Source organism: Neovison vison, chromosome 3 (genome assembly GCF_020171115.1).
Source record: "Neovison vison isolate M4711 chromosome 3, ASM_NN_V1, whole genome shotgun sequence".
Taxonomy (NCBI): Eukaryota; Metazoa; Chordata; class Mammalia; order Carnivora; family Mustelidae; genus Neogale; species Neogale vison.
Window position 1 is genome coordinate 17,834,099 of NC_058093.1, and position 15,445 is coordinate 17,849,543.

At 48.6% G+C, this 15,445-nt stretch overlaps 1 protein-coding gene and 1 pseudogene across 1 annotated transcript; both read right to left on the reverse strand.

The window, feature by feature from the left end:
• Positions 1 to 1,994: 1,994 nt before the first annotated feature.
• On the reverse strand, positions 1,995 to 5,948 carry LOC122903476 (annotated as a pseudogene).
• A 190-nt stretch (positions 5,949 to 6,138) lies between these two features.
• On the reverse strand, positions 6,139 to 9,051 carry LOC122903477 (60S ribosomal protein L32-like). The gene is made up of 3 exons (XM_044244350.1): positions 9,029 to 9,051; positions 7,149 to 7,455; positions 6,139 to 6,258 (listed from the first exon to the last, which is right to left on the reverse strand). Exons 1-3 carry the CDS (start codon positions 9,049 to 9,051, stop codon positions 6,139 to 6,141), a joined length of 450 nt encoding a protein of 149 aa, XP_044100285.1.
• Between the last annotated feature and the right edge of the window lie 6,394 nt (positions 9,052 to 15,445).

Sequence of the window (15,445 nt, forward strand, 5' to 3'; positions counted from 1 at the left end):
CGGTCCTTGCATGCCAAGTAGCTGTGGAGTTCCCTGAAGCTCTGAATCCAGGCTCCTGACCTGGCATTACCTTGGGGCCATCCCTGCCCCATCCCTCAGCTCTGCACTGTCCCCTACTTCCCACAACACCTGGGTTCAGTAGGTGACACCAAATTGGGATGGTTCTTCTTACCGTACCGCATCTCTGTACCACATAGTCATTGGTGACAAAGGTTCTATATCTCAGTACACTTACTCAGATTTCTAAAAGGTCACATAGGGCTCGTGTATGCACTTGTTTGTAAACCACGTATGAAGGAGCCCTGCTAACTGGTTTCCATTAAAACATCCCAGCTGAGCGCCCTTGGTATGCGTTCAGGATCCTCGGGCATCTGCATGCCACAGGGACACTCGGCCACGCCCTTCTGTCTCTGCAAGCCTCAAGGTAGATGGTTTAGCCCGAAGCCCTCTTTACCGTGACGTTCCCTCTTCGTAATCTCGCCACATAGTCTGCACGGGCTCCTTGTGTCCATGCACACGTCCCAGGTTGTATTTGGAGTTGGTCCCAGTCAGTCGTGCACTTAGAAGTCCGAGCGGGAGAATCCCTAGATCTTATGCTGGGTCCCGAGGAATGTCCGCATTCCCTTGTCCAAGAAGGTCTCTGAATACTCTTTTCCTTTAGCAGCGTCGCTGTGACCCGCTGCCGCAGGACAAGGCGGGCGACATGGCTCCTCCGCACTGTGCACGGCTCCGTGAGCTGCTTGGTCCACGGCCCCGTGGTGCGCCCCTGAGCGGTTCAGAGGCGGCATCGTACCTCGGTACAGAGGTCCGCCCCCGCCTCAGTGCCTTACTGTGGCCGCACCTCTGCCCGGACCTCTCACCAAGCTTCCAGGCCTTTCCAGGCGCATTTTGGGGAAGAGAATTCTTTGTTCACCACACCAGGTCAGCCTTGAACCTTGTCTTAGACTCCGCGCACGTCCAGGTCAAATGGAGCTGCCTCTCCCACTTCGCTGAGGGTGTTTCCCCAGAACCTGCACCCTCCACTGCTGATCGCTCGGACATGTGACCGCATGTGTCATCCTCACCATCTGCCCGTGATTTGTCATCATGTCGACCTGTCCTCTACAGGGGTCCACAGTGGAAGCTCATCTAGAAACCTATTTATCCTTGATGTTTCCTCTTAGGAGTTTTGATCGAACTCCTGTCTTCCTCTGCTCTTTGATACCATTGCTCACACAGACAAATAAGGAAAAATCACCGAAATGATCGCACTTTTGTTCTTGCCATATTCAGAGTGAGTCTTGTCTCACCCACTGTGTGGAGCCCAAGTGCAGAGTCCCTATGTGCATCGCTCATTGAGTATACTTTTCTCTGACCAAAGCTCCGTTAGGAAACCATGATATGTTACTGTTTTGTCCTGACGTTATTCCTCGCACTGGCGAACCTACCTGTGGTACCATGCTTTAAAGAAATGGGGGAAACAGATTTATCTTTCCTGTGACAACGTTATTTTAGTGAGTAAAATGTCCTTGATGTGCGTTCATGCCATAGTATCTGAAAGGTTTTTGTTGTTTTCCTGAAGGCCTCAGAGTATGGCGCTGTATGTACGCACCCATTTCCTTCTCCATTCTTCTAGCGATTTCTTTTGGGACAGCTCCATCTTTTGCGGATTTGAACAATTCAGTAACGAACGTAGCGGTCCATATATGTTCCTAACACTACCTCTAGTAGTTCTGGTTAATACCACAAGTGGGATTCCTGGATCATGTGATATTCTCTCTTTTCATTTTTTTTTCATAACTTCTATACTGTTTTTATGAAGGAGGATACACAGCTCACATTCACACCAACAACATCTTGTGCTCTTAACTCTCCATTCCATCTCCCCCAGCAATAGACATTTTCTTTTTTTTTTTTTGTGGTATTATAGTTTTATTTTAACACAAAGATGATGGGCACAACAAGCTGTCTATTCATTTTCTTTGCTGCGCAGTGTGGCGCTGCGTCGGTGATGCTCACGGCCTCTGGGCTGCTCTTCCCACCGCGGCTCTGCACTTCTTGGAGGAGACCTCGTGAGCAATCACTGCAAGGATGATTTGTAGCACATCATCCGCACTTCTAGCTCCTTTACCTTGTGCACTAGGAACTTCTGGATGCCACTGGGAAGCTTGTACTTTGTTTTCTCGTTGGTCCCGCAACCAACGTAGGGCATAGAGCTCTTGCCCTTGAATCTCCCGCGCACCACGCTCTCAATGCCTCTGGGTCTCTGCCAGTTGCACTTCTTTTTGACATTCGGTCTGAATGGTGCCCGATGAACTTCTTGGTCCTCTTCTTAATGGCCTTGGGCTCCAACAAAGGTCTGAGGGCAGCCACTACGCCCAGTAGCAGAGGGCTGCCACCTCCACACCCAGCACCAGCGGGGGAGGGGTGGGGTGCAGTGGGGGGGGCAAAGAGAGCTGCTTTGTTTGTTTGTTTGTTTTGATACTGGCTCTTCTGATACTGTGAGATAAGCTATCACTGTGGTTTTGAGATGCATTTGCCTGACCATTAGTGCTGCTGGGTGTCATTCATATGCTAGTTGGAATTTGTGTACCTTCTTTAGAGAAATGTCTGTTGAATCTTCTGCCGGTATTAATGGGACTATTTGATCTTGTTGAGTTGTAGAAGCTCCTGAATTATGCTGAATAGGAAACTCTGTCAGATATCTGATTTGTAATTATGTTCTCCTTTTCTGTATTTTGCCTCTTACTCTGTTGATGCAGGTCTTAAAGGTTGATTGAGTATCATAGGTTAGTTTTTAAAAATTTTGTAAGGGTAGGACACCTGAGTGGCTCAGTCATTAAGCATCTGCCTTTGGCTCAGGTCGTGATCCCAGGGTTCTGGGATCAGGCCCCACATTGAGCTCCTGGCTCTGCAGGAAGCCTGCTTCTCTCTCTTTCCTTCCCCATATTGTGTGACCTCTCTCACCATCTCTCTCTCTCTGTGTCAAAAAAATAAAATCTTTATAAAAATTGTAAGGTAATATTTGTGTATTTCCAGTGTGATACTTATAACAATTGATTTCTAACTGATTACTGTAATTTTTTATTGCCCTGAAATGGCAGAAACTCAGCAGCTGAAGGAAACACATGTATTACATCAAATTCTGTCATCACAATTGCCCAGGATGTATTTAGGGCTGAACCAGTCTCTCCCAATTTCAGTAATCCCAAAGTCACTGTTCCCTATACTTACTGCCAAGATCCCTTATAAGGCAGTCTCACCATCTGAACAAGTTTCGATGACAGTTTTCCATAAAGTGGCACTGTATGTGACAGAGTTCCGCTGCTTTGCACGTATCACTAACGAGTGTACTGTGCGCACAGACAGGGCCCCTGGGCCGCACTCTCCGTGGTGTCCTACCTGCACAGCAACCCTTAGTTTCCCTGGAGCACGTGCTTCTCAGAGGACGTGGGCCTCCCCCATGACAGCAAAGCTCCTGTCCCATGCCTCAGTCAGGCTCCCGAGCTTTCTCTGAGGGTCCATCTCTCTATTGCTACGACCCTTGTCATGCCTGCCTTACCATCCTAAGAGGCGTCCTGGAATATCCTTTATTTTGCGGAGGCTCTTGGCCACAGCGAGGGGCCAGAGCGCACCGTGATGCCTTTCTCAGCCTCATCGGCGCTCCTTGGTCATCCTGTCACGATACCGCACACGGCCGTGTTTGGGGTCGGCTGGGTTCCTTGTGGAGCTTTGTGGGGCATGGCACTCTTTACTACATCTTTTAGTCGCGTGGGGGGGACCAACTTTCTGAGCTCCCCAGGGGACATATGGGACTGTAGTCAGCACAGCACGGGAGCCCTCTAGCACCAAGGGTGCCACCAGCAGGGTTTCCGTTCGGGGGGGGGGGCGGGACCGTTGCCCTTGGGTCCCCTCTGTGCTTCCAAGCAGTCCTGGCTTGTGTCCTCGGCCCTGTGAGGGGATCCACACGTCTTCAGTCCCATTGTCCCACCTGCAGGACCTGCTGTTTTTTGTGTGTGTGGCAGAAAGAGAGAGGAACGCAGACAGGAAAAAGATTGGCCTGAAGGAAGAAGTTCCTATTCTGCTTGCGGACTCTGAAAACGTGGAGGCGGCTGGCGAGCAGGGCCAGAGGGGAAGCAGGCTGCGACGTCAGCAGGTGGGGGACAGAGGTCCCTGCAGGACCGAGCTTGGGTGGTGGATTTGTCAAAGCAAGGTCAAGGAGAGGCGCAAAGTAAGCATCTAACCACCTCTTAGAGGCTGTCCTGTTGTGGGTGCGGAATTGTTATAGTTGTCTCTTTTGCTGCTTTGTCCTTCCGTGGTGGGAGTTGAAGGTCCCGTCTTCGTTCCAGATTGTACTGAATGGAGGCCTCTGTCGTTTTCTCTTGGTTCATGTAATGAAAATTGTCAATCTCGTTTATCTTTGTCCAAGGGAACCTGGATCCTTTCTATCCCGTCTGTTGTGCTTGGGTCTATAGATCCTCGAGTTCTCCATCTGTATTATTCCTTCCTGTAGACAAATTTTGATTAATACGTCCTCCCTATTCTTTTCTCACACTAAAGTTATGTTGTTATTAGAGATCTTTCTTTATTCTAAGGATAGTCGTTTTCAGTAGAAGTGTCCTCTGAGAACTGCGTTTGCTGCGTCTCATAAACCGTTACTGTGCGTTTTCTTTAATGTGCACGTGTGTGTGCACTCATGACTGATTTTGTCGTGATAACTCCCGTTCTGTGAGTTGCCTTTACTGCCGTGATTGCTTCCCTGGCCGTGCAGATGCTTAAAATCTGTTGTAGTCCCGTTTGTCTATTGTTCATAATTTGTAAGTACAGTGTTTGGGTATTGGTTGTGCATAAATAGACTAATTGATTTCACATTGATTACTGTCATATTTTTTATTACTGGTAGTATATACCAGTATTAACAAACATACACACACACACACATATGTATCCATATAAATACACACACACACACACACACACACACATTGCCACAAACCCAGTGGCTTAAATGAAACCCATGTCCTTGTAGAAGATGTGTGGTCAGAACTGCGCAGGATCTATTGGGAGGTGAGCCCAGTCCCTTCCGCAGTTGTAAATCCCAGGCGCACGGGTCCCTATATGCATTGCGAAGCCTTTCTTCCCATCGTAACAGGTGTCCTTACACTTCCTTTTCTTCATTGTGGTCCTTGCATGCCAAGTGGTTGTGGAGTTTCCTGTAGCTCTGAATCCAGGCTCCTGACCTGGCATTACCTTGGGGCCTTCCCTGCCCCACCCCTCAACTCTGCACTGTCCCCTACTTTGCACAATACCTGTGTTCCGTAAGTGACACCAAACTGGGATGGTTCTTCTTACCGTACCGCAGCTCTATACCAGGTATTCATTGGTGACAAAGGTTCCATACCTCAGTACACTTACTCAGGTTTCTAAAGGGTCATGTAGGGCTCGTGTATGCACTTGTTTGTAAACCACGTATGAAGGAACCCTACTAAATGGTTTCCAGTAAAATGTCCCATCTGAGCGCGCTGGTATGCGTTCAGGATCCTCGGGCATCTGCATGCCACAGGGACACTCGGCCACGCCCTTCTGTCTCTGCTAGCCTCATGGTAGATGGTTTAGCCCGAAGCCCCCTTTTCCGTGACGTTTCCTCTTCGTAATCTCTCCGCATAGTCCACACAGCTCCTCGTGTCCACGCACACATCCTATGTTGTATTTGGACTTGGTCCCAGTCAATCCCGCACTGAGATGTCTGAGCTGGAGGGTCCCTAGATCTTATGCTGGGGTCCCGAGGAACGTCTGCATTCCCTTGTCCAAAAAGGTCTTTGAATACTCCTTTCCTTTAGCAGCGTCACTGTGACCCGCTGCCGCAAACAAGGCGGGTGACATCGCTCCTCCGTACTGTGCGCGGCTCCGTGAGCCGCGTGCTCCACGGCCCCGCAGTGCACCCCTGAGCGGTTCTGAGGTGGCATCATACCTCGGTACAGAGGTCCGCCCCTGCCTCGGTGCCTTACTGCGGCCGCACCTCTTCCCGGACCTCTCCCCGCGCTTCCAGACCTTTTCAGGCGTGTTTTGTGGAGGAGAATTCTTTGTTCACCACACCAGGTCAGCCTTGAACCTTGTCTTAGACTCCGCGCATGTCCAGGTCAAGTGGAGCTGCCACTCTCACATCGCTGAGTGTGTTTCCCCAGATCCTGCACCCTCCACTGCTGATCGCTTGGACATGTGACCACGTGTGTCATCCTCAGCATCTGCCTGTGATTTGTCATCATGTCGACCTGTCCTCTACAAGGGTCCATAGAGGAAGCTCATCCAGAAGCCTCTTTATCCTTGATGTTTCCCCTTAGGAGTTTCGATCAATCCACTGTCTTCCTCTGCTCTTTGGTACAATTGCTCACACGGACAAATAAAGAAAAATCACCAAAACAATTGCACATTTGTTCTTGCCATATTCAGAGTGAGTCTTGACTCTCCCCCCCGTGTGAAGCCCCATTGCAGAGTCCCTATGTGCATTGCCTATCAAGTGTACTTTCCTCTGACCGTGGCTCCATGTAGGAAACCACGTCACGTTACTGCTATATCCTGAGGCCATTCCCTGTGCTGGTGAACCTACCAGTGCTACCATGCTTTAAAGAAGTGTGGGAAACAGATTTATCTTTCCTGTGACAGGGTTATTTTACTGAGTAAAATGTCCTTAATGTGCATTCATGCCATAGTATCTGAAAGGTTTTTTTTTTGTTGCTGTTGTTGTTTTCCTGAAGGCCTCAGAGTATGGCGCTGTATGTACGCACCCATTTCCTTCTCTATTCTTTTAGCGATTTCTTTTGGGACAGCTCCATCTTTTGCGGATTTGAACAATTCAGCAACAAACATAGTGGTCCAAATGTGTTTCTAACTCTTCCTTTAGTAGTTCTGGTTAATACCACAAGTGGGATTCCTGGATCGTGTGATATTCTCTCTTTGCATATTTTTTGAGTAACTCCTATACTGTTTTTATCAAGGAGGGTGCACAACTCACATTCACACCAACAACATCTTATGTTCTTAACTCTCCATTCCATCTCCCCCAGCAATAGTCATGTTTTGTTCTTTTTTTTGTGTGGTATTATAGTTTGTTTGTTTGTTTTTAACACAAAGATGACAGTCACAACAAGCTGTCTATTCATTTTCCTTGCTGCGCAGTGTGGCGCTGCGTCGGTGACGCTGATGGTCTCCAGGCTGCTCTTTCCACGGCTCTGCAGTTCTTGGAGGAGACCTCGTGAGCAGTCACTGCACAGGGAGATCTGTTGCATATCAGCCGCACTCCAGTCCTTGACCTTGTGCACTAGGAACTTCCAGATGCCACTGGGCAGCTTGTACTTTGTTTTCTTCTTGGTCCCAAAACCAATGTAGGGCATAGAGCTCTGGCCCTTGAATCTCCCGCGCACCACGCTCTCAATGCCTCTGGGTCTCTGCCAGTTGCGCTTCTTTTTGACATTCGGTCTGAGTGGTGCCCGATGAACTTCTTGGTTCTCTTAATGACCTTGGGCTCCACCAAAGGTCTGAGGGCAGCCGTGATGCCCGGTAACAGAGGGCTGCCACCTCCACACCGAGCGCCAGTGGGGGCTAAGAGAGCTGCTTTTTTTGCTTGTTTGTGTGTTTGTGTTCACACTGGCTCTTCTGATACTGTGAGATAAGGTATCACTGTGGTTTTGATATGCATTTGCCTGACCATTAGTGCTGCTGGGCGTCATTCATATGCTAGTTGGAATTTGTGTACCTTCTTTAGAGAAATGTCTGTTGAATCTTCTGCCCATATTAATGGGACTATTTGATCTTGCTGAGTTGTAGAGGCTCCTGAATTATGCTGAATAGGAAACTCTGTCAGATATCTGATTTGTAATTATGTTCTCCTTTTCTGTATTTTGCCCCTTACTCTGTTGATGCAGGCAATGACGTGCAAGAGTCTTAAAGGTTGATCGAGTATCATAGCTCAGTTTTTAAAAAAAAACATTCATAAGGGTAAGGCACCTGAGTGGCTCATTCATTACGCGTGGGCCTTCACTCAGGTCTCAATCCCAGGGTCTTAGGAACAAGCCCCACGTTGGGCTCTTGGCTCTGTGGGAAGGTTCCTTCTCTCTCTTCCACTCCCCGTGCTTGTGTTCCCTCTCTCACAGTCTCCCTCTCTGTCAAATAAATGAAGAGTTTTTTAAAAAATTGTAAAGGGTATTTTTTGTGTAATAAATATAACGATTGATTTCTAACTGATTACTGTAACTTTTATTGCCCTGAAATGGCACAAACTCAGCGGCTAGAGGAAACTCATGTATTGCATCAAATACAGTTGCCCAGGCAGTATTTAGAGCTGAGCCAGTCTCTCCCCATTGGAATCCCAAAGTTACCTTAATGCCAAGGTCCCTTATAAGGCGTCTCACCATCTGAACGAGTGTCAGGGACTGCACGTATCACTAACGAGTGCCCTGTGCGCTCAGGACAGGGCACCTGGGCCGCACTCTCCATGGTATCCTACCTACACAGCAACCCTTAGTTTCCCTGGAACACGTGCTTCTTATAGGACGTGGGCCTCCCCCATGACACCGAAGCTCCTGTCCCATGCCTCAGTCAGGCTCCCAAGCTTTCTCCGAGGGTCATCTGTGCACCTCCTTGTCAATCAGTTTTAGGAAGCGTTCTGCTGGGTGAGCTCAGCCAGAACCCCGTCTATCCATGTGGGGACATCCAACATATCCCCTCAGGATGGCCATCCTTCCCCTGGTGCTGCCTGATCCCTCTGGGCTTTCGTCAGCAAGAATCCTGTGTGGTCGCCCTCACCAGCATCCCCATTAGTTTCTTCTGCGTATGTTCCTTCCACCGTCCACTCTGGAAAGTATTCGCACTGGCCCGCGCAGTAGTTGGAGTGAATGGCGCCGTGTCCCCAACGTGAAGTCCCTGTTAGAGGGTCTGTCCCTCTATTGCTACGACCCGTGTCATGCCTGCCTTACTGTCCTAACAGGTGTCATGGAATATCCTTTCTCTCTGCGGAGGCTCTTCTTGGCCACAGCGAGAGGCCCCAGCGCACCGTGACGCCTTCCTCAGCGTCATCGGCGCTCCTTGGTGGTCCCTTCGTGGCAACGCACGCAGCCGGTTTGGGGGTCGGCTGCATCCCATGCGGGGTTCTGTGGGGCTTGGCGCTCTTCCTCGCATCTTTTAGGTCGTTTGGGGCGAACCCGCCTTCTGAGCTCCCCAGGGGCCACATGCAACAGTAGTCAGCAAGTGGGAGCCCTCCAGCACCAAGGGTGCCACCAGCAGGGTTTCCGTTCAGTGGGTGACTGTTGCCCTTGTATCTCATCTGTGTGACTGAGAAATCCGGGACTTCTGTCCTTGGCCCTGTGAGGGGATCCACACACCTACACGCCTGTGTCCCACCTGCAAGACCTGCCGTTTTTTGTTGTTGTTGTTGTTGTTGTTGTTGGGTTTTTTTTTTTCGGCAGAAAGAGAGAGGAACACAGACAGGAAAAAGATTAGCCTGAAGGAAGAAGTTCCTATTCTGCTTGCGGACCCCTAAAACGTGGAGGCGGCTGGCGAGCAGGGCCAGAGGGAAAGCAGGCTGCGAGGTCAGCAGGCGGGGAGCAGAGGTTCCTGCGGCACCGAGTTTGGATGGCGGATTTGTCAAAGCAAGGTCAAGGAGAGGCACAAAGTTAGCATCTAACCGCCTCTTAGAGACTGTCCTGTTGTGGGTGCGGAATTGTTACAGTCATCTCTTCTGCTGCTTTGTCCTTCCATGGTGGGAGTTGAAGGTCCCGTCTTCGTTCCAGATTGTACTGAATGGAGGCCTCTGTCGTTTTGTCTTGGTTCATGTAACGAAAATTGTCAATTTCGTTTATCTTTGTCCAAGGGAACCTGTATCCTTTCTATCCCGTCTGTTGTGCTTGGGTCTATAGATCCTCGAGTTCTCCATCTGTATTATTCCTTCCTGTAGACAAATTTTGATTAATACGTTCTCCCTATTCTTTTCTCACACTAAAGTTATGTTGTTATTAGAGATCTTTCTTTATTCTAAGGATAGTCGTTTTCAATAGAAATGTCCTTTGAGAACTGCGTTTGCTGCATCTCATAAACTGTTACTGTGCGTTTTCTTTAATTCTTTATTTCTTTCTTTAATTCTTTCTTTATTTTAAAAATATGACAGTAACCAATGTGCAACGTAGTATATATGTGAAATATAGTATATAGTGAAATATATACCAATATACCAATGTGAAATATAGTATATATACTATGATAATCGTATATATCGGTATTAACAAACATACACACACACACAAATTGCAACAAACTCAGTGGCTTAAATGAAACCCATGTACTGATAGAAAATGTGTGGTCAGAACTGCGCAGGATCTACTGGGAGGTGAACCCAGTCCCTTCCACAGTTGTAAATTCCAGGCTCACAGGTCCCTATATGTATTGTGAAGGACTGAGCAAAGCCTTTCGTACCATCTTAACCGGTGTCCTTACACTTCCTTTTCTTCATTGCTGTCTTTGCATGCCACGTAGCTGTGGAGTTCCCTGAAGCTCTGGATCCAGGCTCCTGACCTGGCATTAACTTGGGGCCTTCCCTGCCCCATCCCTTAACTCTGCACTGTCCCCTACTTCGCACAGCACATCGGTTCAGTAGGTGACCCCAAATCGGGATGGTTCTTCTTACCGTACCGAAGCTTTAAACCAGGTAGTCATTGGAGAGAACTGTTTCATACCTCAATACACTTACTCAGGTTTCTAAAAGGTCACGTAGGGCTCATGTATGCACTCGTTTATGAACCACGTATGAAGGAGCCCTGCTAAATGGTTTTCATTAAAACGTCCCATCTGAGTGTGCTGGGTATGCAGTCGGGATCCTCGGGCGTCTTCATCCTGCAGGTGACACTCGGCCACGCCCTTCTCTCTCTGCAAGCCTCACGGTAGGCGGTTTGGCCCGAAGCCCCCTTTACCGTGACGTTCCTTCTTAGTAATCTCGCTGCATAGTCTGCACGGGCTCCTGTGTCCTTACACACGTCCTACCTTGTATTTGGAGTCGGTCCCAGTCAGTCCCGCACTGAGATGTCCGAGTGGGAGGTCCCTAGATCTTATGCTGGGGTCCCAAGGAATGTCCGCATTCCCTTTTCCAAAAAGGTCATTGAATGCTCCTTTCCCACAGCAGCGTCGCTGTGACGTGCTTCTGCAGGACAAGGCGGGCGACATGGCTCCTCCGCACTGTGCGTGGCTCCATGAGCTGCGTGGTCCACGGCCCCGCTGTGCAACCCTGACGGTTCTGAGGCGGCATCGTACCTCGGTACAGAGGTCCGCCCCCGCCTCGGTGCCTTACTGCGTTTGCACCTCTGCCCGGACCTCTCCCCGTGCCTCCAGGCCTTTCCAGGTACTCTTTGGAGAAGAGAATTCTTTGTTCACCACCCCAGGTCAGCCTTGAACCTTCTCTTAGACTCGGCGCACGTCCAGGTTAAATGGAGCTGCCACGCCCACGTCGCTGAGGGTGTTTCCCCAGAACCTGCACCCTCCACTGCTGATGGCTCGGACATGTGACCGTATGTGTCATCCTCACCATCTGCCCGTGATTTCACATCACATCCAGAAGCCTCTTTATCCTTGATGTTTCCCCTTAGGAGTTTCGATTGAACCACTGTCTTCCTCTGCTGGTACCATTGCTTACACGGACAAATAAAGAAAAATCACTGAAACAATTGCACATTTATTTTTGCCATATTCAGAGTGAGTCTTGTCTCCATCACCCCCGCCCCCCGTGTGTAGGTCAACCGCTGAGTCCCTATATGCATCGCTCACCGAGTGTACTTTCCTCTGACCGTGGCTCTGCGTAGGAAACCACGTCGCCTTACCGCTATGTCCTGACCTCATTCTCCGCACTGGCGAACCTGCCGGTGGTACCATGACCATGCTTTAAAGAAGTGGGGGAAACAAATTTATCCTTCCTGTGACTGGGATATTATACTGAGTTAAATGTCCTTGATGTGCGTTCATGACATAGTATCCTTAAGGTTTCTGTTGTTGTTGTTTTCCTGAAGGCCTCAGAGTATGTCGCTGTATGTACACACCTATTTTCTTCTCCATTCTCCTAGCGATTTCTTTTGGGATAGCTCCATCTCTCGCAGATTTGAACAAATTAGCAATGAACGTAGTTGTCCAAATGTGTTTCTAACTCTATCTTTAGTATTTCTGGTTAATACCACAAGTGGGATTCCTGGATCGTGTGATATTCTCTCTTTGCATATTTTTTGAGTAACTTTTATACTGCTTTTATCAAGGAGAGCACACAACTCACATTATTACCCACAGTGTCTTGTGTTCTTAGCTCTCCATTCCATCTCCCCCAGCAATAGTCATGTTTTGTTCTTTTTTTTTTTGTAGTCTTAGAGTTTTTTTTTTAACACAAAAATGACAGGCACAACAAGCTGTCTGTTCATTTTCTTTGCTGCGCAGTGTGGCACTGCATTGGTGACTCTGATGGCCTCTGAGCTGCTCTTTCTACCACAGCAATCCCTGCACAGGGATATTTGTTGCACATCAGCCGCACTTCAAGCTCCTTGACGTTGTGCACTAGGAACTTCCAGATGCCACTGGGCAACTTGTACTTTGTTTCCTTGTTGGTGCCACAACCAATGTAGGGCATGGAGATCTGGCCCTTGAATCTCCTGCGCACTGCGCTCTCGATGCCTCTGGGTCTCTGACAGTTGCGCTTAATTTGACGTATCGGTCTGACTGGTGTATGATGAACTTCTTGGTCTTCTTCTTAATGATACTGGTCTCCACCAAAGGTCTGAGCTCAGTCACGATGCCTAGTAACACAGGGTTGCCACCTCTGCACTCAGTGCCACTGCCAGGAAGAGAGCCGCTTTTTTTCCCCTTTGTTTTTTGATACTGGCTCTTCTGATACTGTGAGATAAGATATCACTGTGGTATTGATATGCATTTGCCTGATGATTAGTGCTGCTGGGCCTCATTCATATGCTAGTTGGAATTTGTGTACCTTCTTTAGAGAAATGTCTGTTGAATCTTCTGCCCATATTAATGGGGCTATTTGATCTTATTGAGTTGTAGAGGCTCCTGAATTATGCTGAGTAGGAAACTCTGTCAGATATCTGATTTGTAATTATGTTCTCCTTTTCTGTATTTTGCCCCTTACTCTGTTGATGCAGGCAATGACGTGCAAGAGTCTTAAAGGTTGATCAAGTATCATAGCTCAGTTTTTAAAAAAACATTCATAAGGGTAAGGCAGCTGAGTGGCTCATTCGTTAAGCATCTGCCTTTGGCTCGGGTTATGATCCCAGGGTCCTGGGATCAAGCCCCACGTCAGGCTCCTGGCTCTTCGGGAAACCTGCTTCTCTGTCTTTGACTCCACATGCTTGCGTTCCCTCTCTCACGGTTTCTCTCTCTCTCTGTCAAATAAAATCTTTTTAAAAATTGTAAGAGTAATATTTGTGTATTTCTTGTCTAGTAACTATAATAATTTATTTCTAACTGATTAGTGGGATTTTTTTTATTACCCTGAAATGGCACAAACTCAGCGGCTGAAGAAACTCCTGTATTACATGAAATTCCATAGTGACAACTGCCCAGGCTGTATTTAGAGCTGAGCCAGTCTCTTCCCAATTCAGGAATCCCAAGGTCACAGTTCCCTATACTGATTGCCAAGGCCCCTTGTAAAGCATGTCTCACCATCTGAATGAGTGTCAGTGATTGTTTTCGGTAAAGTGGCACTGTTTGTGACACCGTTCCGCTGCTCTGCATGCATCACTAATGTGTACACCGTGCACAGAGGACAGGGGACCACGGGTGGGCACTGCACACAGTGTCTTATCTGCCCAGCAGCCCTTTGCTCCCTAGAACTTTTGCCTGAGTACCGGCCATGGGTCTCCCCATTTCTCCTTTCCCATACCTAAGTCAGGCTCCGGAGCTTTCTCCAAGGGTCATATGTGAACCTCCTTGTAAATCAGTTTTAGGAAGAGTTCTGCTTGGTGAGCTGAGCCAGAACCCTGTCTTTCCATCGGGGACATCCTAGTTATCCACGTAGGATGGCCATCCTTCCCCAGGTGCTGCCTGATCCCTCTGGGCTTTCGTCAGCAAGAATGCTGTGTGGTCGCCCTCACCAGCATCCCCATTAGTTTCTCCTGCGTATGTTCCTTCCACCGTCCACTCTGGAAATTATTCGCACTGGCCCGCGCAGTAGTTGCAGTGAATGGCGCTGTGTTTCCGACGTGAAGTCCCAGTTGGAGGGGTCCATTTCTCTATTGCTATGACCCTTGTCATGCCTGCCTTACCATCCTAAGAGGCGTCCTGGAATATCCTTTATTTTGCGGAGGCTCCTCTTGTACACAGCGAGTGGCCAGAGTGCACCGCGACGCTGTCCTCAGTCCCATCAGTGCTCCTTGGCGGCCCTGCCTGGGGTCGTGTTTGGCACTCGTCTGGTCCCTTGCGGGGATCTGCGGGGCTCGGTGCTCTTCACCACATCTTTGAGGTCACTTAGGGGACTCCACTTTCCAATCTCCCCAGTGTTAGTGTGGGACGTCGCGACCACATGCGACCGTAGTCGGCACAGTGTGGCAGCCCTCCAGCAGCAAGGGAGCCACGAGTAGGGTTTTCCTTCAGGGGGGCAGCGGCTGCCCTTGGGTCCTTTTTGTGTGCCCAAGCTGCCTGGGGCGTGTGTCCTTGGCCCTGTGTGGGGGTCCACATGGCTGTAGGCCCATTTTCCTACCTACCTTGTCTGCGGTTTTGGGGGGCAGAAAGGGAGAGGAACACAGACAGGAGAAAGATTGGCCTGAAGGATGAAGTTCCTATTCTGCTCAGGGTCCCCGAGAAAAAGGCAGCGGGCGGGACAGGCTGGATATTTCTATGGTAATACTTGTAATGTCTCTTTTGCTTCTGATTTTGTTAATTGGATTCCTCCCTACTTCTGTATGGTAGTCTAACTAAAACATGTCAATTTTGCTTGTCTTTTTAAAAAGGGAAGTCTCATTTTGGGGTATCTCCTTGGCATGGTTCATTAAGCAGTCACCTCTTGGTTTTTCTAGGGTCACAATCCCAAGGTTTTGAGATGGTTGTGAGATCGGTCTCTGCACTGATCGCAGGTTCTCCGTAGGACTCTTCTCCCCTCTTGGTCTGTCCCTTCCTTGGCTTGTGCTGTCTCTATAAAATAAGTGAATCTTTAGAAAGTAAAGAGTTGTTGATCTTTCTGTTGTCCCTCTATCCTTCATTTTTCTCCCATCCATATTATTTCGTTCTACAGTTAATTTTTGATTAAGTGGTTTTTTCTCAGTCCTCTTCCCTGAGGTTAAAGTTTGGTTGCTCTTTGGGGATCTCTCTCTAAGCTTCATTTAATGTGCTCGGTACAAGTGTCCTCCGACAACTGAATTTGCTGTATCTCACACTTTGTTACATGTAGTTTTCATTTTTTCCCGTTCAAGATTAGTTTTTAGTTCCCTTCGACTTC